At 34.9% G+C, this 23,592-nt stretch overlaps 1 protein-coding gene across 3 annotated transcripts in view; it reads left to right on the plus strand.

The window, feature by feature from the left end:
• The window catches only part of CRISPLD1 (cysteine rich secretory protein LCCL domain containing 1), a 36,982-nt gene extending 15,856 nt beyond the window's left edge, over positions 1-21,126 (plus strand). For 2 of the 3 annotated variants that reach the window (XM_019005810.2, XM_019005812.1), the window contains 12 exons: positions 2,844-2,962; positions 3,069-3,201; positions 4,623-4,738; positions 5,638-5,738; positions 6,824-7,003; positions 7,096-7,156; positions 7,282-7,348; positions 7,958-8,088; positions 10,986-11,029; positions 11,116-11,188; positions 13,286-13,361; positions 17,720-18,098. In XM_019005810.2, coding sequence (XP_018861355.1) covers positions 2,844-2,962; positions 3,069-3,201; positions 4,623-4,738; positions 5,638-5,738; positions 6,824-7,003; positions 7,096-7,156; positions 7,282-7,348; positions 7,958-8,088; positions 10,986-11,029; positions 11,116-11,188; positions 13,286-13,361; positions 17,720-18,022 — 1,404 coding nt within the window. In that variant the 3' untranslated portion in view covers positions 18,023-18,098. Of the gene's footprint in view, positions 1-2,843; positions 2,963-3,068; positions 3,202-4,622; positions 4,739-5,637; positions 5,739-6,823; positions 7,004-7,095; positions 7,157-7,281; positions 7,349-7,957; positions 8,089-10,985; positions 11,030-11,115; positions 11,189-13,285; positions 13,362-17,719; positions 18,099-19,759 lie in introns of those variants that run through there. The other variant, XM_015620147.3, reaches the window with a different exon arrangement.
• The last annotated feature ends 2,466 nt before the right edge of the window (positions 21,127-23,592 follow it).

Genomic DNA, 23,592 nt, shown 5'->3' on the forward strand with positions numbered 1-23,592 from the left:
AAATATAACTTCTATTTAAGACATTTCAAGAAGTGGAGGTTTTGATGAGAAAATAAGCCCACTTAAGCACTGCACTTAAGGAGTTTTTTTTCTCTATAGTGCAGTTTACACTTGACTGATTTTTTTACACCTGAATACATAACACTTTTGATATTTATTCCAAGTGATTAAAATGAGAAAGAAATTAAGTTGTGTCTCGGTAATCAGAAATAAAGCTGCTTCAAGGAAAGTGCATTATGATGAGGTCTAGAAAGAGGGAAGTGTACTTATCTGGCTAGGTAAGGTAAAGGGAGTAAAGACAATATTTTATACTGTGGATGAAGGCAGGGAAACAGTTAAAGAAGATGCAATTTTTTTTGAAGACCATATCCAATTTCAACAGTACTTAGAGTGTGTTCATCTGTTGGGAGGATTAATGATGAATTTAAGTTTTTCATCAAAAAGCTGTTCTTTCAGAGTTCTGGATGGCTCTGTCATGCACAGCTTTCATCACTCTTTAAGGAAAATTTTGTTAAAGGTAACTATTTCACAAGATTGAAGAGTTGATTCAAGGAGCTACTGATTGCCTAGCTCTAAACATTCAAAAAAAACCCAGTATTCTTATTTCAGTTAAAATTGCTCCATAAAATATTTTTTAAAGTGGTGAGGTGAGAAAAATAGAACAATAGTACAATTCCTTTAACCATGACTTCTGTTTTAAGAGTGGAAAATGTAGGGGGATGCCTTACAAGAGATTATCTTCTGGCTTTCTGAAGGTCATAAGAGCAATAAGAAATTGTAGCTAGCCTTGGAGGTAGGAAGCTCTAAAACTGAGCAAGTGCCAAAATTTTGTTCTATTTTTAAGTCTAAATTATTTTAAATTTTTGTTTTGGAGTCCAGTTGGCAAAATCATTCTTAATGGCAGTTATTTGGGAAATATATTAACTTTATGGCTGGCTCATCCTAAGAGCTAAATTTTCACATTATAAGATTTTTAGGTGACTTAATATCATACAATATATGCCACAAAGACAAATTTTAGTGGCTTTTATATTAAAATATTGTGGTCTTTTGATTTTATGGTAGAAGATGAAGCAACTCTACTACATCCTATATGAACAAAGTATACATGTGGAGGAACTGTGTTAATCTTCCTGTGTTTTTACAATGGGTACAATAGGGAGAAGAACATTTTATGGTGGTGTGACAACTAATGGGAAGAGGAAAAGAATTATACAAATTATCATATAAAAAAACTTCATGATTTAAAATTAGAATATTTTCTTCTGGAGACTACAAAAAAAAAAGTAAATATGGTTTATGACACAGAATTAATGGCGCAGGAGAGTGAATGGAAAATTCATGCAGTTTTCTAAAGTCAGTGGTCTTTATATCCATAGGTGGGTTAAAAGATTTATTCTGTCATTATTATATGTTAGAGTATTTCTTTCAAAATTAAGGTTGTATTTTGAGAGTCAAAATATACCCTGTAAATTGTTTACTTGCTGATAATATTAATAATAATAGACAAAATGCTTTCCAATACTTTAGAGACTTCTGAAGAAGAGAAGCAAGAACAGATATTCTAGGATTAAACTGAATGATAATAAAGTCTTTACATAATTAATGGTCTTGCATAACCAAGGACATACTTGTTTTTAATGAGTTATCCGATTAATAATTTGAAAACTGCATGTCAAAATCCATAGAAAAATAAATTTTACCGCATGGAATTTGTCTGTTATATTTGTGTAATCTTTGGCTGTGTTGAGGAGTTTTCTACCTTTCATCTGTGCCAAAAATTAGTAGACATGATCTCCAGTGTCTGCATGGGAATTTGGATCTGGAAATATTGAATTACTGTTATTTAAACAGCATAGTCTCACTTTTTGACATTTGGTCTGAATGTATGACGAAATACTCCAAGTTGCATCAAGATGTGTTTGTTTCCTGGAAATATTCTAGTTTCCTAACCTGAGTGTTGGTATTAGAGAGTCAGGAATCTGGAAACTGTTTCTGCAGCTATCAGGAAATTGCAAAAGCCAAGAAAAAAGAAGGATATTTTGGACTAGAGTGATGGACCGCTTTGAGCAAACCCCAGTTTAATGCAGTAAAAACTATGCATTCACAGTATGGTATGACTTTTTTCAAAAGAAGTATGTCTTAGTATGCTTTTGAAAAAAAGAATCTTGGATTTGCCTTTCAGCTGCAAGCCTATTCTTCCATCTCCCTTAAAAAATAAGAATTAAGGATAAACAACAATTCATAAGCTTTTTTTGAACTTCTAAGCATGCCTATTTGCTATCATGGATGCCAACCTATCCATAAAATCAATGAACCTTAATCTAGTTCTCATATTTTGTGTTTTAATTGTGTATTATTCCAACAAAAGGTGGTTATAGAAAAGGAAGAGGAAGTCTCATTCATTCCACATAAACTATTAGTTTAGACGAAATAAAGCCTTGTTTGAAAGCAGGTTGGATAATACCCTTTTGGTTAAGAAAAATGCCCATTACTGAAACAATCTCACAAGACAGAAAATGCACTCAATTTAGCTTGGAAAGTTGAACTAAGCCTTTCAGTTTCATATTTGTGCTTTATTCACTGCAGTGTGGCTGCACGTGGTTTCTAAAGGGAATGCTGTGAAGGGATTAAAACTTTTTTTCTCCTGGTGAAAACATTTTTCTTTTTTATGTAACACAAATGCAGCACACATTTTTCAATTCTTACTTTTCAGTCTTCTTCCTCAGTAAAAAAAAAACTTCAAAAATTAAAAAAATTGATTTTTTTTTTATTTTTAAAAGAATAAGATACACACCAAATATCTCTAAGAGTATTTCCCTTTCTTTTCTTTTAAATTTCAGACATGGGACACAGAACTGGAGAGATCTGCAGAGTCATGGGCTGAAGCCTGTCTGTGGGAGCATGGACCAGCAAGCCTTCTTCCATCAATTGGACAGAATCTGGGGGCACACTGGGGAAGGTAGAAGATTTTTAAAAATCTGACAAAATTAGCTTGTTATTGAAAGGAAAAATGGTAGAAGCTTCAACTTTTGAATGATCTAATACACTGCTACTGGCTTTCCTAGGTACAGACCTCCAACATTTCATGTCCAAGCATGGTATGATGAAGTGAGAGATTTCACTTATCCCCATCCTCATGAATGCAATCCATATTGTCCATATAGATGCTCTGGTCCTGTTTGTACACATTACACACAGGTATGTAGGTGTGCTTGGTTTTGATCACCTATGGAAAAGAGTGGCAGAGACTTCCATCTAGGTTGCTGTCTGACACTTAGAGCACACTAAACTCGCAGGAAATTCCACAGCACAAAAGCCCAAAAAGGGCTTGTTTAGGCTCCATAGTTACAAGCAATGGGTATTACAAATATTTAGATTTCATCTTCATAAATATCAGCAGGATTGAGGAAAAAGCTCACAAACCCTAGTGTTAAACTGAGTGTTACTGCTCAGTGTACTTTGCATAATATGGACAACCCTTCCCATAATATGTTGAAGAAACAGCTCATTTAAAAAAAACCCAAAACTTTACTTAGGTGAATCCCTCAGATCAAACACTAGTTTTTAAGACCTTGTTTTTACTTCAGGAAGTTTTTAAAATTACATGGTGATCACTTACTTCATACTTCTGAAATCTGTGTATCTAGCCTGAATTTTTGTTGAGGGGTACCACTCCTGCTTTCAGTGAATGGGAAATACATGATCTTCAGATTATACTATGGTTCACATATAATTTTTGATATAACACTGGAAAACTTAAAAATTATTAATTTTCAAACTTATTTTCTGTTTACTAGCATAATTTACAGTCATAATTAATTTTAAAATAAAGTTACCTCTATATTCTTATTTACCATGTCTATAACCTGTAATTACATTTACTATTACATGCAAGATCAATACATATACGCAGTTTTTTGTGGTACTAGTTCATCACAGTACTTATCTCTTTCAACTCTTAAATCTTGCTAGATCTACAAATTTGGCTTACCTTGAAGGAGTAGATTTTCAACACCTGTCATATTTTTATCATTTGAACATTACAGACTTTGTAATTTTGATTATTTTTGAGATCTGCAATAAAAGGTGAATAAAAGAGTACAGCCACCTTAGATTGCAGTGCATGAAAGCATATTCATTTAAAATCCATTACTTGGGTCTATTCAGTATATTAGTATTTTTGTTAATGTTTTTATCTGTTGTTACCTCCTTTTACTGCTGAAAAATAATTTATTGTCTAAGTCCAACCTCTTGGTCCTTAGGTTGTACTAGGATCTCCAGCACACAGGACCATAACTTCTAACTCACAATTATCAAGTAATTGTGGTTCCAAGAATCAGCTCTTCAGATCATGTTTTGTAAATGTTTTGAGACACAGATATATGCTTAGAGCATTTGTATAAATTGAGAGCCATATCTTTTCCATCAAGGTGAAACTTTTCTCTCTAATAAGGGCATAACTGAATGGCTTTTTGACAGTTGTATTTAGGCCACTTCAAGGCATTTATAACAGAGGGGAATACGTCACTTTGGTAATTTGAGTTTTGTATATTGGTGATAATTTTGATTTTAAGTTGATCATCTTTGATTTTCATGTTTTCCTCCTTTCTTTTCCATAGGTTGTTTGGGCTACAAGTAGCAGAATTGGCTGTGCAATTAATTTGTGTCATAACATGAACATCTGGGGGCAGATTTGGCCAAAAGCAGTTTATCTTGTATGCAATTATTCTCCTAAGTAAGTATATTGACACCCAAAAATACCTTGAGGGGGTAAGATACTTTATAATAGCCCAGGAAATAATCTGCAAGGAAATCAGTCTGGATTTTTTGGTTTTTGTACTGTTGTTACAAAATAGAGCATTGTTCCCAAACAGCCTTCAGCTGCACAAATACTCTTGTGAGATCTCTGGTGCTTCAGTTTTCTGGCCTGTGTTTTAGTGCATATCCAGCGTCAGAGACCCTTATTGTAGTGTGATATTTTTCTGAAAAATAAAGGTATCTCCTTACTGTGACTTAAAGGAAGGTGTAACAGGAAGCCCATGGTTAAGATAAAATTTGATAGAATATTTCATCTGGGAGAGAGTGGTGCCTGTTCTCATGAAGTGGAGGAATTTGGTCTTATGCTGCTATGCAAGTCTGAAAAGATCTTACAGCAATTTATGTTAGTTTTTAATTTTTTTGCTTCATGGACTTCTCAGTGAGATCCTGTGTATTTGGTATAGAATCCTAGAACCATTTAGATTGTAAAAGACCATTAACACCATTGACTCCAGCCAGTTACCTAACGCTGGCAAGTTCACCATTAAGCCATGTCCTTGAGTTCCACATCTACACACCTTTTAAATACCTCTAGGGATGGTGACTCCACCAATTCCCTGGGCAGCCTGTTCCAGTGCTTGGCAACACTTTCAGTGAAAAATGCTTCCTAATATCCAATCTCAACCTCCCCTAGCACAACTTCAGGCCATTTCCTCTCATCCTATTGCTTGCAACTTGGAAATATCAGAACAATGTTATGGTCTATGTGCCTGCTGCTTTTCATAATTTATTCCTCAATATATTAAGTGCTGTTTAATATTAATACATTAATACACTCATTTATTAATGCATTTTTTGCTATTTTTTTCTGTAAAGGGGTAACTGGTGGGGTCATGCTCCTTATAAACCCGGCCGTCCCTGTTCTGCATGTCCCCCTAGTTTTGGAGGAGGTTGTAGAGAAAACCTTTGTTATAGAGGTATGTACTATTTCACCATTACAAGTATAAACAGGAATAGACATGTAACTTTTCTTTTGATTTCTTTCCTTATTGAGCTTTAACATAGTGGAATAAAATATATTATGTGTGTGCCCAAGGACCAGTTAGGCCCTACTTTACTGTGATGAATGGGAATACGTGCTTGTGATACGTGGGGCTGAGCTCTGCCAGAGGGAATGGAGTGTGCTGAACTCCTGCTGATAAGTGCTGATTCAAGGGTTTTCAATTTGTTCTCACAAATTTGGAGACTCATTGTGTGCTCTTTATATGCCTTTCTGTAATTGCACTGGAAGTCTATGCAGTCATTTGTTTATAGGGAAACATTATCTCAGTGACATGGTCCTGTGGTGTGTGTGAAAAATCAGGAACAAAGCTAGAAGACATTAGTAATTAAAGAAAATGTCAGCTAGGATGATTATTAACTTACAGTTTTTGGAATAGCATTTGTAGCATTGAAACACAGCGTATTATGAATCTGCTACTTCTTTTTGTTCTACTCTGTGAACAACTCATTTAGCAATTTTAATTAATAAAGCTGCATGTGTGTGCCCAAATAGCTTCCTTATGCTTCTAAGTAAGAAATGTAGATAGAGTGATGAGTGTTTCAGAATTATTTTCACTATATATGAATAGAAGGGTCTCATTTTCATGTGTTTGTTACTATGAAATAAGCTTTAATTGCATGATATCTGTGAACTTGGTAAAATTTTGCCCATGTGTAACAGAGATTTTCTTTGTCCAATTGATTTTCTGATGGCATAAAAATATTAAAACAGGAATGTTAAGAGAAGTTTTGTACTTCAATTGTGCTCCATTTGCTGGGAAAAAAAAGTATAACTTTTCTCACTATCAGAAACATGCTTGAGGTGTTTCATTCATCTTGAGTTCTCCATCTTATCAAGTAGTGGAGAGTTTTCCTTGCTTTCTTCCTTTTGTCCACCATCTTATGAGAACAAAGCCATTTTACTGAAACATGGTAAGGGATTTACATTCCAAACTGATAGTTTTTTTTTTCTTTTCCTGAGAGATTGTATTTTTTTTTTTTAACCCATTTTCTGACACAGAGGATTCAGAAAGACCTTATTCCCCCCATGAACCAGAAGAGGAAACCAATGAGATTGAACGTCAGCGATCCAAAGTCCAGGATGAAACTGTGCAAAGCCGGCCAAGAACACATCAACCTTCAGCCTCCACAGGCACTGATGACAGTGAGAAAAATGAAGTGATAAGCACACAGCAAATGTGTAAGGAATTTACCTGATGTGCAAGTGGTCAACAAAATTGAATTATCTAGTATTAAATTCATTGCAGTGAATTTGCTTTTTGCTTGTTTTAGCTCAGATTGTTTCATGTGAAGTAAGGCTAAGAGATCAGTGCAAAGGAACAACTTGCAATAGGTATGGTAAATTTTACAGTTGTCATTTTGAGACTTTTCTGAAAGGCTGTATTTGTACGTGAGCTGGAATATTTCCACTTTTTGTAATCCCAGGATTTAAAACCAAGTTGTATTTAATTCTCTTAGGTATGAGTGTCCTGCTGGCTGTTTGGATAGCAAAGCCAAAGTTATTGGAAGTGTACATTATGAAATGGTAAATACTTTTAAATTGGATTTTGTACCAATACAGTGTTTAATGAAATGTCTTTTCTGTAGGCATACTAGTTAAAATCGTATTAAAAATAGATTTTGAGGATGTCAGCATTCACCAAAAGCAAAAGCTTGCACCAAATGTTTTAGAAAGCATAGATGACCTAAATATGCATCTGCTATTCTGTGTGTACTGTACAAATGTACTCCATATTTTTACATACACAGAAGTGGAATTTTTTCTGTCCACATATTTACATGCAAATACGTGAAGGTGCAACTAAAGGAGGAGTACAGCAATTTGTGAGTGTGCTTGTAAAAATTGTTTCAGTAAGATAGGCCTACTTGTGTATAAGCTTAATACTAGCTGAGAGTATTCCATTTACAAATGGGAAAACAGCATAGGAAATGACAGCTATTGTGACCAAGTATACTGAAAATGAGAATAGTTTATCTCTGAGTAAGGCAAAGTGGTGGTTTATTTGCTTGAAGTAACACCTACATGAACCAAATCAAACATAGGAGACTCTCTACCAAGTTTTTAACGATACATTGTTATTAAAACCTGCTTTTTTGGCTGACATGGATCTGCTTTTCCTGCTCTGTTTTTCAGCAATCCAGTATTTGTAAAGCTGCCATACATTATGGCATTCTAGACAATGAAGGTGGTTGGGTTGATGTCACTAGACAAGGGAGGAAAAATTACTTTATCAAGTCTTTCAGAAATGGTGTTCAGTCAATTGGGTAAGTTTTTCCATAAAATTAAAAATGTAAAATGTAAAAAAAAATTAAAATGTATTATGTTAATCTGTTTATTTTTATTTCATACAAAATAGATCACATTTTTAATAACATTTTGGTCTGCTTTTTTGTCATAATGAATATGAAAGTGCTATAAATAGGCATGTGGATATAGAGATATTGTATTCATTCTGAAACTTTAGCCAGCGTTTAATGTTGGACAGAGAGTTGGCACAATAATAATGGGAAAGAAGGTTAAGTAATTTACAGGAGGACTTGGGCAGTAAGTTACCGTTTGTTGTTGAATAATGTTGGGAGTATTCAGTTAATTAATTGGTAAGAGTATATATTTATTGGCAAAAGCTAGCACATACTGGCAGAATATTTTATGTGTTTTGGACATGGACAGAGCAATCTATGACAGTTAAGCAATAATATTAAAAGGCTGTGTTTGTAAATGGCCCTCTTGTAGTGTGTGTATGGAAGAAGAAGAAAATACACCTCTTCCTGTACGGTTCGGTAATATCATTACAGTTCCAAAGTTTACATATGACATTTTGCACAAATATTTTACACAATTTCTACATTGGCTGGTGATGGAATAATATTCCATACTGTGGAAACTTAATTTGGAGGTGTACTGCACTTCTGAGGTGCCTTCCCTAAGACTGATAAGTGAAAGCAGCTCCAAATATTTGTAGACATGCTAAAGAAAAACTGAGTAAAGCAACACACAGAAATGGAGAATGCTTAGTTCTTTCATATGCAATTATCCAATGATAGATAAACATCAATATTAATATATTTGAATCTATGATATTGTTGGTATTTGCAAATTAAACTTCACTATATCATAATGTATTCTTTAGAGCTTTATATTACTGTATTTATTGTATGTATGTGTATTATGCTGTATTTAAAAATTTATATATGTATTTATTTCTGTCTAGAGTTAGTACATGTGTAATAGTGGCATGTGTGTAGCTCATAGGGGTAATATTGAGCTGAAAGAAAACAAAATTTTTCTGAATGATACATTTAGCTCCCATGTAAACCCAAGAGTCAAGGAGATAGGTAATCATCAGAGGCTGTGCTCTCACTCTGTGCTGTGCAAACAAATGACACAGCCTATGACACCTGTCATCATTTCTCTTTTCAACAGATATGTCTAACCCAGCATAGAGAGGAGCATTGACACGGCAGACTAAATTCAGTGGCCTATAATTTGGTCTACCTGGGTAGCACTTAAGGCATTGATATCAATCAGTTTCTTTGGATCATCTGATGACCTGACTCTGGTTTGATTTACCTGCCTAAAAATGAAGATAGAGACAAACATTTCTCTTTTTTTTTTTTTTTTTTTTTTTCTTGATACTTGCTCTGATACAGGGAGAGAAGTAAATATTGATTATAACAATGCTAACGTATGAGAAGCCAGCTTACCTACAAATATAGGAGTAGATAAGCTATAAAATCTCTGTGAACTGGAACCAATTGATTTCCCATCAGCTGAAATCTTTGTGTTTCTATGCTATATGGAACAAAACTGTATGATTGTCCAGCCTGCATAGTGTATTTAGCACCTGTCCTCTGAGAACTGGAACTTAGTTATTTTGGCTATGGGATAAATAAAGATTATTTGCCAAAGTTTCAAGCCTTCAAAAGACTTCAATAAGGCAGGGCATATCTTGCAGCTCCCTGACTCTCACCAGTGTCTGCTGATGGAGCCTTGCATAAACTACTATTTAATCTACTCAAGAATAAATAAAGTGAATCTCATCTCTACTGCAAAACAGAATAGAGAATACAGAAAAGTGTCCAGTGCAGCATACAGCAAATGTCAGCTCCTTTGATTTCTTATCAGGATTGGTAATACCAATGTTTTTTCAGCAGTTGAAATTTCTTAGGATAGAGTACTGTTCTGAATGTCTCAACAAGTTAGTCATATTCCTGCATCACTTTTTGACACTGCTAGGGCCACAGAACTCTGAGCTACATCAGTGAAAACAAATTGGAATCCAATAAATGAGCAGTGTGAAACTGATGGTTCATACAAGTAAATAAACCAATGCAGGCAAAAAGTGGACTCCACAGGAACAATTTGCTCCAAAGGTGAATAGGGAATAATTTCCTTGGTTTGTTGTTTTTTTTTTAAATTTTTAATAAGTAACTTTATGGATGCCAAAGGCACCATCAGCTTCTTTGTTATAGATGAAATATATCACAATCAGAGACATATTCCAGGAGATAAAAGAGGAAGAAAATAGAAGATGAGGGGAATAACATAAAAACATTCATCAATTTGTAATGAAACAACATAATCTATGTACCTGACCTTTTTATACCAACAGGAAGCAGATACATCTGAGTGTCCTATATTTACAGGGAAAAAAAGAACTCTTACATGTTATCCTGGGTTTTTAATGATGCTGATGATAACAGGAGATGCAAGATCCAAAAATAAAATTTAATGAAATGTTTCAGAAAGGCTGTGAGGAAAAACTCTTCTCAGTGTTGCAGTTGTTTATAGGAATGGACCTTTAGCAAAAGGTGAATGAGTTCTTCTGGCAGATGAAAGCTTCTGAGCAACCATGTGCTATTTTATGAGGGACCAATATATTGCTTAATTGGTTCCTATCATGAATTCTCTTAGCAAACTAAACTCCTGAAAGAGATTAATACACATTCTTATTTTTGAAACAGATTCACTGGGAGTACAAAGTAAATGTGTCATTGCAATAAATATATTCTTATCTGGGGAGAAGGGGGTGTAATAAGTAAAAACTGACTGGGGGCCTTCTCTTGGGTTTATTTCCATATTTTCTAATACAAATTATTCTAGCTAAAAGAAATCACTGAAATATGTTATTTACTGATAATTTCTAATATTTCTTCTTCAGAAAATACCAATCTGCTAACTCCTTCACTGTCTCTAAAGTAACAGGTTAGTATTTATTCCTTACAAGCCCAACACTACTCTGTTTTTTCTAAATATCACACATTTACTTGTTTTTGTTTTATTTTCTTCAGTTCAGGCTATCACCTGTGAAACCACAGTGGAACAACTGTGCCCATTTAAAAAGCCAGCCTCACACTGTCCAAGGTAAAGTTCATAAAATGTTAATAAAATGTTGATCTGTTTTTTGCCACTTACCAATTATTTTAAGTTACATTAAGTTGTTGAGAAAGGAGTCAACAGTAGCTGTAAAAATGAAGTCAGAAATGTTCAAGTGATATTTTAGTCTTTGGACTCAGTAGAAGGCAAAGTAGGTAAAGACGATCTGCAGGCTTTTTCATTAGAAAAATCTCTTTTTTTCATTAAGATCCTGTTGCTAATCTTAGTGAAATTATTACACTAAAGACTGTTAATGAAAGTGCATTTGCATTTTTCATTGTCTGTTACATATACACCTTGGACAAAGTACGCTTTATTTCAATTTATTTACCTGTTAGATAAAATAGAAGGATAAAATTCAGATAATTATCATAGAAGTTACCAATTTGCATGGCAGTTCTGGAGAAACTGGATAAAAAACATTAATACATCTGGTTTAGGTAAGGTCTGGTCTGCAGGTTGATTTTAAATATCTGTGCCATTTCTTTGAAGCCTGTGTTTTAACTCTTCGAAAGGTGCCTCTACCGCAATATTTTGACAAAGGAATTTGGTAACAGTCCTTAAAACCATAGATGAGTCAAAGGTAAATACACTGTAGCATGATTGACCACAAATTAAGCTGAAGATATCCACAGGATTACTTTCATAGCAATCCTACAGCCAACACAGGAAACAAGTACAAAGCCAAAACTGCTAGGAAAACATCCCTTCATGTGTAGCACTTGGGTCCATGGACTCACTTGCAGTTTGGCTATGACTCCTGGCTTTCTAGCTGGAAGATGTGGAGAGGGAAGCTAAGGAGTGGAATACAGGAATGGATGGGTACAATCTCCATGTTCCATCTTTCTCTTTTTTTTTTTTCATTATTAAAAACTAGAGCTAGTTTCATTAAGAGAAAAATAGGTTATGTTTTTAGGAAAATGAAAAAATAAATACAAAGTTAAAAATTCTGATGTGTCAGCTTAGGGAACTTCATAATGGTAGTGATTCATTCAAGATTCTGTGCATGCTCTTAATTCTGAAAATTAAATTCTTGGGAATTACAAGCAGTAATCAGCCATGGCATTGATTACACAAACTCATTTTTCCCTCTTACTTCCAACTCATAAATCAGCAGGTCTTCAACAGGCTTCAACTTCTTGATTCCTTCTGACAAAAATATATTTCCTGACTCTTATCAGCACGTTTTAGTTACCCATCTGGCAAGACTCTAGCATGCCCGAGTGATTTGACTTCCCAGATATTGATTGGAGCCTGGATAACATTTTAGAGAAGAACACTTGCCCAGGGCTATCCCATGTAGGGTGGCACTGTTATTCAAATTAAATAGCTCAGAGTAGACCTAGAGTCAACTGATGGTTCTTCCTTGTAGCATATCACGGTTAGAAAATAAGATGCTGACACCTTCTGTATTACTCTCAGGTTCCCACATGGTTTTCCAGTGCATTTTGAAGCTACAGAAGACATGAATCACAGAGAAAGTTTTCCTCAAATGTTAACAAAATGCAATTAATAAAGACAGGGTTTGTTTTAGAAGGTTTCTGACCTCCCAGAATCAGCTAGGAGTCTGACTACTTTCCGATGTTTTATATTCTAGCCACGTATGTAATGCTCAGCTTCATGATAAATTGCTAAATTGGTTTGTGTCACCAGGTTATCAGTATCAAAGCATCAAAACAGGTCCTCAGTCAAATCTGCCTCTTTTGAGAAGGTATCTGACTATACATTTTGTATAGGGCACTTAGAATCAGGTAAATTATAGAATAATGAACAGACTCTCTTCTCACTGACTTTACTACTTACCTCACCTATGCTGAACAAGAACACCATCTGCTCATCCAAAGGAAGGAAGACTAGACTTGTTAAAGTATGATTTTAAGCACTTCATTATGAACCTCAACACATCAGCAATGCTTTCACCTGTATGGTCAAAGCCTCAGGAACTGAAAGCCTTTAAATATCATTATGGACCCATATGTACAGACAATCAACTTGATTTATACTTAATAATGCTATCATTGAACATGATATATTAATCCTCTGATACTCTTCTTAACTGTGTGATGGTTGTTGTTGATCTTTCAGGGTGTATTGTCCTCACAACTGTATGCAGGCAAATCCACACTACGCTCGTGTGGTTGGCACACGAGTTTATTCTGATGTAAGTATAGGGATTTATATTGTGCTAAAATATGAGATACAAAATTCCATGAAAACAATTATAATGTGACTATAAGACAGAATATTGATATACATATTTCCTGCATATGATGGTTTTACACAATGTTTTCAAAAGTTCTTTTTCAGAGGCTCCCATTTAAGTTAGTGGTCGTCAGATGCTGAAGATATGGAAAGTTATTTGGAAACTCATTATAGGCATCACCAGTCTCTGGACCCATACTTTAAATTTTTTATCAAATTCCCACTGTTCAATATTTGTTCAACATTAGCAGTGTATACTCATTTAAACCCTTGCACTTTAGATCCTGATGCAACCATAACTTTTGTCAGACTATACAAAAAAATATTGCTCTTAAAATAAATGTCCACAGTGACATTATTTTGAATATTTCTTATCTGTGTGGATAGCTAAGTATTTGCAACAGTATTTTGATATATTTGTGTAAAATATTTCACACTGTCATATTATTTTAACAGACTTTTTTTTTTCCTGTTTGTTAGTCAACTTTTTCCCCGTCTTTTCTGCAGGATGTTTAGTTCTGAGGTGGGTAGAAAGTCTGAAAAGAGATTTCTAATTTATGCCCTCCTTTGTCGTATCTCTGTGGAGAAGCCAGGCTAACAGAGAAAGCAGTTCATATTTTTGGCAGTAAATTCTGGGGTTTAACATTTTAACAGTCTTATGGATGTCATAAAAGTGTAGTATGGCAAATAGCAGAGTCAAATAATGATTTTTCAATTCTTTCCAGTTCTTTGAAATGTGTGTAAATAATATGCAAATATTTACTCCTCAGCATTTTGAAACTAAGTGATGTCCATTAGATTACAGGAGTAATCTTGTCTTGTCCTGAAAATACTCTTGTCCATAAGTAGTATCATGGGTGTGAATAGTATTTCCAGTTTAGAAAGATAACTGATTTGTGAACTGGACCCTTAAGGTGTATAAAAGGGGCAGTGAAAATAGATTCAATGCAAGTCCAGTTTGTGGAAGATGATTTTCTTTCAGCTCTGTCGTTGCGGTTATGGGCTACAAAGTTTCCCAGTGAGTTAAAAGAGACTGTTGTAGGAGAAAGAAGATGTGCTTGTGTTTAACCTTGACAGAAGGAAATCTCAAAATACGTATTTTCTTTGGCTGAAGTCCCAGGTGACTTCAATTAGTGTTATAGAGGTATACTTTAAAATTATTTTAGGTGTACTATCTATTCATTGCCAATAATGTGCCAATTGCACACATTGTATAGGAATGTGTGAAGCCATACTGCTTTTAGGAAAAAATGGACAAAAATACAGGACAAAAACAGAGATGGGAATCTTCTTATCAACTTCAGATGCTGTCAGGGTAGATATTTACACTGAATGTTCTTGATTATGTTTTTAGTAGTTTGTAGTACAGAGAGTATAGTGGTAAAGGAGATAAATAGGTATATGCTGAGCAGAATTCATTTGAATTTTTCAGTGTGTCTACCTTAGTTCTTCCAGGATCTAGAGACCAACAAATATCTTTTATCTAAAGAGTTTGATGTAGTTATATAATTTTATACCATTTGAGGACCTTGGTCATACTTATTTTTGTTTCAATAACCGTATATAGAAATATTCCCTGAAACTTTTTGTAAAAATATTCATAATTTTCTGCTATGGTAAAATATAGAGAATATGATGTAGGAAGCTATTAATTATCTCCATATTTTTATGATGATATGTTAAAGACACTTGTCGTTTAAATGCCTTTGTAGACTAATGCTGTGCTGTGGTAGATACTGGTATTTGTTGAATATCTGAAGAAGGAAAATAATTGACTTGATATTCAGATCCTATGACCTGCTAAAAGTAGTAACAAGTTTAGGAGTGTTCACACTCCTAATAAATAAATAAAGCAGGTAATAAAGCAGGTCTGTATAATGCTGTATGAAGGGTTCATAGTACCTTAAAAATACTGCCTTATATATCCTTTGGAATTTCTTCATCAAAATTAAAGAAGCAACCCCAAATCTTTGAAGTTTTCCAGAAAGTGACACAAGGATACTGATATAAACTGCAAATAATATGGTGAAATTTGTGATAGACTTAGTGAAATCCTGTTTTGCTTAAATCAACAGGAGGCCAGCCTTAGTGGTTCAAGTAAGTGTGATCTGGATGACATAATATTGAGCATAGGAAATACTGTTGCATCACTGCTGGAATCTGATGCCATTTAGATGCATGTCTAATAGTCTTATTTCAAGACAATGAGAAGTTCTTGAGAGATAAGGATAGATAATACTTTGTAAAAAAGAAAATTCTGTATATGTTTATAAAACTATATACATTTATTTGTAGTTATTCCTAAAAACTAGTTGATAATTATGAATATATACTCACTTAATTGTTCATTTATTCAAAAACTATGTGCATTTATTCTACAGTCTCATCTGGAATTTAGCATTAGAATATCAGTTTATTTTTCATCTGAAAATAGCCTCTGAGCTGGCTTCATGAAGCCAAGTTTTCTGACATCTCCTTTTTCACATATTCTATTTAAGTGTCTTGTCTTCACCTTTGGAGTGCTGTGCATTGGCCCAGCCATACTTGAGTGGTCCAGTTGTGGTGCCAGCCCTAACAATGGCCCCGTGCTTTGCTGGAGATAGTTTCCAACAAGTAGTCAGCCTCTCTGACAAAATCTCCATCCTCTGAATTTTCCTTTCCTTTTTTACTTGACTAGAAACTTCCAAACAATGTTTGGAACAGCCAGTATCTTTGCCATGCTCAAATGTGATTATGAAGGTATATCCCTATCTCGTGATGTAAAGGGTGTAGCATTTTGGTTTCTATTACAGAGGTGAAAAAGCTGATCTTTCTTTTCCCCAATTGTACCTCTAGCCTTTTTTTATATCTCCAGTGGAAACTGAAAACAAAGTTACTGCTGTGTTATTGTATTAGGAATTAATAGAATGACTAGTATTCTAGTTCTACAGTGTAGTTAATTCCTTGTAAATATATTTTATGTCTTCTGACTGTAATCCTGTATTGCAGAGCCCATTTTTTCCCCTGGGTATTTAAAACTGCTCATGACCAGTCTACTCTTTAGCTGCTCCACAGTATGGATAAATAAAGGGTCCTATAATCTTAACAATAAGGCATCTATTGGTGATCAGGGTATAAAAAAAGTTTTGCAACCTTGGGAGGAAGAAAAGAACAGCAAAAATAGTATCCTTTCTGACATATTCACAAACTGCGCCCATCAGTGTGGAAAGAAAAACTTTAAAGCATCTTTGCAAAAGGTCATTTGCATAAATTATTTCAGATCTTTACTGCTTTAAATATTGTAACATTAAAAGACAAATGATGTATAAGTGCACCTGGCAAGTCCTGTGCTTAGAATGAAAGTAGGAAAAGCATTGCTGATTTAAATTCCTGAATTTGTATAGCAAAATGAGATTGAAAATGGTTATGATAACATATATAAATTATTCCAATTACAACTGGAAAAAAATCAGTTTTTGTTTAAGTCATGACCTGTTTGACCAGTTATTTATATTTACATTGGCTTAATTTTTTAAGGTTGCTTGTGGAGTAACCTATTGCATTGAAAACTTTTCCCACCAAAAAATCTTGTCTCTAAGTGGAGATACACTGAAGCTGGAACTGCACTTTGCTATGCTATGTTTTAGAGATTGGGACCTACCTTCTGCAGTATCTAAGAAGTTTCATTCTTCTGACAATCAATAAAATGCTGAAAGAGTAATAGAGTACTGCAAGTTTAAATTAATTATTTAAATTACCGTTACCAAGACTGTCACTGAGAATTCCTTCTGTGGATATTGTTTATTCCTCATGGGTTCATGAGGGGAATTCGTGCCCAGAAAATAGAAGTTTCAAGCAGCTATAAGTGCTGTTAACTTCACAGACAACTTTCATGTTAGACCTCTATCTTCTGTCTGATGCTCACATTATACCCTTCATTTAATTAGCTTTTAGTGTTTACCCATGCCTGGATAGAAAACTGTGATGCTCCCTTTAATTATGGATCATTTCACTGATATTTCCAGTTTTGGTTGATAGATCCTTTCATTTTGAAAGACTGAAGAATCAAACATCTTCCTGATCCTTGAAGTGAAATAGCCTGAAATAAATGATTTTCACATCATGGTGAAAGTGATCTGAAATCTCTTTTTGAATTCCTATAAAATGGCCTAACTTCCTAACGAAGCTGCTTTTAAATACTGTTTAATAAAATTAGTCATGCAATAAATATTTTATGTTTCCTAGACTTGGTTTAAATGCCTCTACTTGTCTTCTTCTTAAAAATGATGAAACAAAAGGATGATTGCAAAGCTGATCTTTCTCTTCACTCCTCCTCAGATCTCCAGTATCTGCCGGGCAGCAGTGCACGCTGGTGTGGTCCGAAACCAGGGCGGTTATGTTGATGTGATGCCAGTAGACAAAAGAAAAGTCTATGTTGCTTCCTTTCAAAATGGGATCTATTCAGAAAGGTACTGGGTCCATTTGCAAAGATTGCACTTTACTCTTGACCTCCATAAGGTTCACAGTCTTCACTGTGTCTGTTTGTCCCTGGGGCAGTGCCAGAAGCCAAACAGGCCACAAGGGGTGATTTACAGAGCTTGTGTAACAGCAGCTGCAGTGACTTTGGAGAAGCCCTGGTAGTGGAGGTGCCTGCCTCCTCTAAGCTCATACATTACCCTGAAAAGCTGCTTATGAAATAAAGTAAACCTCTTGTTTGCTCTGCTGGTTCTGTTGCAACTAATGCAATATTTAATAAGAAAATTGCATTTTCTTCCTTCGGGAGCTTTAAAAAATTTACATCCATGATGCAGGTTCATTGGTTCCTGATGAACTGCTCATTAGTGATTTACATGGTATCAAACCAGTGATCCTGAATCATACTTAATACTCACAAACATTAAAATTCACAGTCATTTAAACATATTTTTGACATCCTTTTTTTTTAATAATTGGTTGTTAACAGTGTTTTTCTGAAAGACATGAAGATGCTGTGAAATTTCACTAGCTGTATTGAGTGTGTTTTTGCTTTGTGTGATGATAACACATGGCTAGATGTTGCAGATTAAATTTAACCCTCAAAAGGGTTCTCCAGGTTCTAAAGGAAGAAAGAGAAATAATTTTAAAAATATTGTACCACTCTTTTTGTCCTGTAAGCTAAGATTGTTTCTTAGACTAAAAAAGATTGTTATCTAACAAGACTATAGTTTTTTCAAGAAATTTGAGTAGGAAAAAAACTCAAAAGGTTTCTGCAGAAAACTCAGAAGTAGGAAAATATTGAGCATTTTTGTCTTGTTCTTAATTGTGGGTAGGAGAATCTCTTCTCTCTCTCAGACCATTCAAATCTGGAAGCTTGTAAAATACAGATTTTCTTTGCTCAATGGATAACTTATTTTACATATTTTTTTACTTTCCTCTGTGATCATTTAATTCCCTTAGAGTGCTTCCTTACTGACATTTTTGCTCTCCATATAAATCTTCTTGAGTAGAGAGGCAGACAGGAAGAATGTTGCAAATTTGATCATTATTTATGCTTTGTATCTAATATACATCTTATATACTATCAATAAATACAAATTTTAAAGTATTTATTAATACACATACATTTGCATATAAATCATCTTAGTAAAGTTTTGGAAGTCAGCAGTTTGGAAAAGAGTCCCATGCAAGTTTTCTGTCAAGCAGGAGACGATGAATTCTAATGCTGTTGTAACCAACCTGGTCTGTTGTGCCTTTCCTTGCTTCCACCTCCATTTCCCTTTCCTTCCCAGATAATCTTCAGACAGGGTTTGCTAAGGAAAAGACAATGGACCATTAAATAGGATGTGCTGGTCCAACTTTCAAGACAGAAATACTTATTCTAACAACATTTCTTTGGAATTGGGTGTTTTTCTTTATTTTCTTTTGAAGCCAGATATTTATCCATTCAGAAAGCTTTGTTTTTTTTAGGCATTAGGTCTCTGTAGAAATCTATTCTTCATTGTATAGGCAGCTAACAAACAAGTGATCTCCTGGGTCTGCAAGTTCTCTCCAAATACAGTTGCTAGAATAGTAAGCATAAGATGTGTGTTTTCTCTATTTTCAAAACACTTTTTGTATTTTGCTTCAATTCTTTAAACCAGAACCCCTCATCACAAAAGATTACTTAATTTTTTATTTATGCTGTATTTTGTTCCTATTAAGCTGTTTGGGAAAAAAAAAATTGAAATTTAGGTATTTTTTTATTTGTAGCAGTTTTAAAGAAATCCTAGATAGATAAATTTATGAGTTGTAACAAGAAGTGCTGCAAGATACTAGAATCAACAATTAAAAATTTTAAAAAAGTTGTTATTGGAGTTTTATGGTCTTAAAAATAACATAAGAAATGTTTTTATGTTTCAGTTTACAGAATCCTCCAGGAAGCAAGGCTTTCAGAGTTTTTGCCGTTGTTTGAATCTAGCAAGTAAAACATAAAACAGGCAAGTGAAACCAGAGCACTTGGAAAAGATGAATACAGGCCATTTCTTGTGATTCCTAAAATTTGTATAAAGCTGTAACATTATTGTACAGAAGATGTATACTGCTTTCCACCAAAAAGTTTAAATTACATATAAATCTTAATGAAAAAAACCTGTAAAAATAAACATGGGAGAAAAATTAATTTGAAAATCTATAATGATATATAACAATACTTTGAATCCTGTGTTAAATATTGCTATATTTTCTTAGCAGTTACTCCTTTACAGTTAATTCAAAGCTCATAAATGTTCTTTGTTTTCTTCATCTGAATATATTATTATATGGTGCTTTATATATGCCACTAACAGTAACCTTGAAACTATACCAGAGGGAGGCCTGAGTTTTTATTTTCAATGTTCATAAAAGAAGTCATCCCAATATTTTGATAGCATCAATCATGCCTTAAAGTAAAATAAAAACATATATAACTTTTTGATGAACTAAAGTAGCATTAGCCATGAAAGCATAAATTAAGAGCTAGATTGTTCTCAATTTCACACTAATCACAACAAGCACAAATACCTATTTTGAAATAAAATGTGAAATATGAAATATAGGAAGAAGCCCCGGGTCATGCTAGCATGCTTTCCTCTACGAAATATTCTTAAGAGACTGGGCCATTCCTGTCTCTTATTTTTAAAATAGATTAATAAAATATTTATTGGATGCTGCTAAGGTCTTTATTTCAAATAACCATAATTCATTATGGCACAGTCCTTCACAGATACTCCACTGCCTTGGGATGGGCGTGTGAAACAGACATAGATAACCTTGAAGGATCTCATAAAACCTTTGTATTGAGAAGTGCAGAAACCTGAAATTAAGGAATAAGCCTGCAGTTCTGCCCAATCTCATGCTTTATTTTTGCCATGTGATTCCTTCAATTTACCTGTTTGGGTTCAGAAAAAACGTAGAACTGTACACATACAAAAAATTTTGCAAGCTTATAGCCTTGAGCTATACATGTTATCAATATGCTAAACATTAATATGGGAGTAAATATTCAAAAAAACCAAAGAAAATGGTAACAAAGGCTAACCTTGCTCCTTGTGACCTGGCAAATACTCCTGCAGGCCAGGAAGTATAGTGGTACGAAGCCAAGTGGCAATTATGTCATTTGTTGCTTCACAGTTTTAAAGAATTCATTATGGCGAACAGCTTGGTACATTAATTTTACCATATTCTGGTACATGAAGAACATGTAGTGGTGATACATATGTTTCTTTCTATGAAAAGTGTATTGGTGCTTTAAGACTGAAAAGCTGTTAAACTTTATTTTTGGTATATTTTGTTTCTGTTGTTGAATTTATTTCACTCCAACTTGTAAACTTATTCATATTCTTCATATTTCAGAATACTATATTCTGCCTTCTCTTTTGCTACATGTACTACCTCATGTAGTTAGGCAAGCTTTGTTAGTTTTTTTAATCTGTTTTGAATAAAATTAATTTACATTGTAAGAATACCTTTCTTAGCTTTTTTTGTTGTTGTTTTTTTTTTTTTTGGTCCTGATTCAAGAGAAAGAAATTAATATCCACCCTAAATATATATCTTTGTTTTTCTGACCTAAATTTTGCAAGCAGCCATAGTCTGAGTAAACTGTAAACTATAAAATGTACTCAACTGTAAAGGCAGTTTAGACTCAAAACTTCCACTAATTGCATCACAAGTCTTATGGAAAAATCTCATTTTTTCAAGTGTTTTTTCAAGTTTTGACCAGGGTCAAATTGATGAGGGAGACAAAGAGTCTTTTATGTATAATTCTATTTTTTTCTGCAAGTGGTGGCCATTAAAAGAAGCTTTTATATAGATTTTGCAATACTGGCATTAACCATTTTTCAGGATTGAAACCAAAGTGCAAGTAGACTTTGACTGTGATGAATCTCCAAGTCAGTCAAAGGCTTGAGACAGACTTGCACCACCTTTTTTAAAAAGCACCAAAGCAGTAACACAAGAACAAAGATACTGCATACCTGCAGCTAGGATTATCAGAACATAGAATGCAGTAAAGCCACCCTTGAAATTAAGGACACACAAGGGAAGCTTCCAAAGCACAACATTTCCAAACAGGCAGGATGTGCTTCCTTGCAGCCTGGCCTTGCCATCCAGCAGCTCTCCATGTCCCCTGCCTGGTCTATGGTCCCCAGCAGCCTCCTCAGAACCCCTGGAAAGCCTGAGGGGTGGAACGTGGGTGCTGAGCCTGGTCCAGTGCAGAGCCTGGTCCAGCACTGAGCCTGGTCCAGCACTGAGCCTGGTCCAGTGCAGAGGTTGGTCCAGCACTGAGCCTGGTCCAGCACTGAGCCTGGTCCAGTGCAGAGGTTGGTCCAGCGCTGAGCCTGGTCCAGTGCAGAGCCTGGTCCAGCACTGAACCTGGTCCAGTGCAGAGGTTGGTCCAGCACTGAACCTGGTCCAGTGCAGAGGTTGGTCCAGCACTGAACCTGGTCCAGTGCAGAGCCTGGTCCAGCACTGAGCCTCGTCCAGTGCAGAGCCTGGTCCAGCACTAAGCCTGGTCCAGTGCAGAGCCTGGTCCAGTGCAGAGCCTGGTCCAGCACTGAGCCTGGTCCAGACACCGGGCAGCAGAGCTCATCCCTTCCTGTGGGCAGAGCAGAGCCAGCAGGGAGGGAAAGAGCAGGCAGCCAACCTTCTGTCATAGCCACAACTTCCTTATTTTGAGTAGGTGGGTGAATGTTGTCCTGCATGGAAACACAATTGCCACACCAAGTTTCTGCCCTTTTCCTCCATTTTTTTTTTCCCAGCGCCTTTGTTTCTTCTTTGGTGTATCTTTGCTTTCTCTTTTCTGTCAAGTCCAGTCTGCACTTCCTGGAAGTTCCTGTGCAATGGGGCAGAGGTGGACCCTTGAGGCCAAAACAATAAAATTAGTTCTTGGTGGGAGGAGAAAGAGAGATATCTCCAACATTCCATGTATGAATAATTGCTGTGAGCAGCTCTACTAATCAAGAGTGACAAGAAGAAAGTTACTCCCCATCCTTTCTCCACACATATTCTGTTGCCCAAATTTTTTCAGTTCTCTTGCTTTCCCACATGCAATGACTAATTTTTTCTTATCTAAATATTCCAGGTCACACTGGAGTTTTGAGAAATTTTCTTCTGTATTTACTGCAAGCAATAAGTCAATGAGTAGACATTTCCAGGAAGTTGTAGAGTGGGAGCTGCACTTTGGTATTTCTTTCTGCAGCAGGAGCAACTGTAGGCCAGATGCTCTCAATTAATTCACACAAAGCCTGGAGAATAACTAACAGTATTGGAAAACTTGTAAAACCTGGCTGATGAAAAAAAAAATACAGAAAGGTCAATTTTTAAATTCTGAAGTGTGTTTGGTTAGTTAACCAGCAGTTTAAAAATTGAGTTCTGAAATTGAAATAAAAAAAAAAAATAAATGGATAACCAGTAAGAGAGTAAACCTTAGTTAATATTTAGCTTTCTTCTCAGGGAAGACCTAGAAGCAGCCAACAAGAATTATTACAACTTATACATAACAAAAATGCATTAATATGTCAATACTGTTAATATATTAATACACTAATAGTGTTCTAATATTTGTCATTTTTAATTTTTTAAAGGGCTCAAATTCCAAGAAATATAAGCCTGCTAAATACAGTAGGCCCTTAAAAGCATATATGAAGCAGCAAAGGGTACATATGAAACTTCACCTGCAATCTTGTGGTATTTCCCATTAAGACTTGCTTCATGAGCAA

This window comes from Parus major, chromosome 2 (assembly GCF_001522545.3).
Source record: "Parus major isolate Abel chromosome 2, Parus_major1.1, whole genome shotgun sequence".
NCBI lineage: Eukaryota > Metazoa > Chordata > Aves > Passeriformes > Paridae > Parus > Parus major.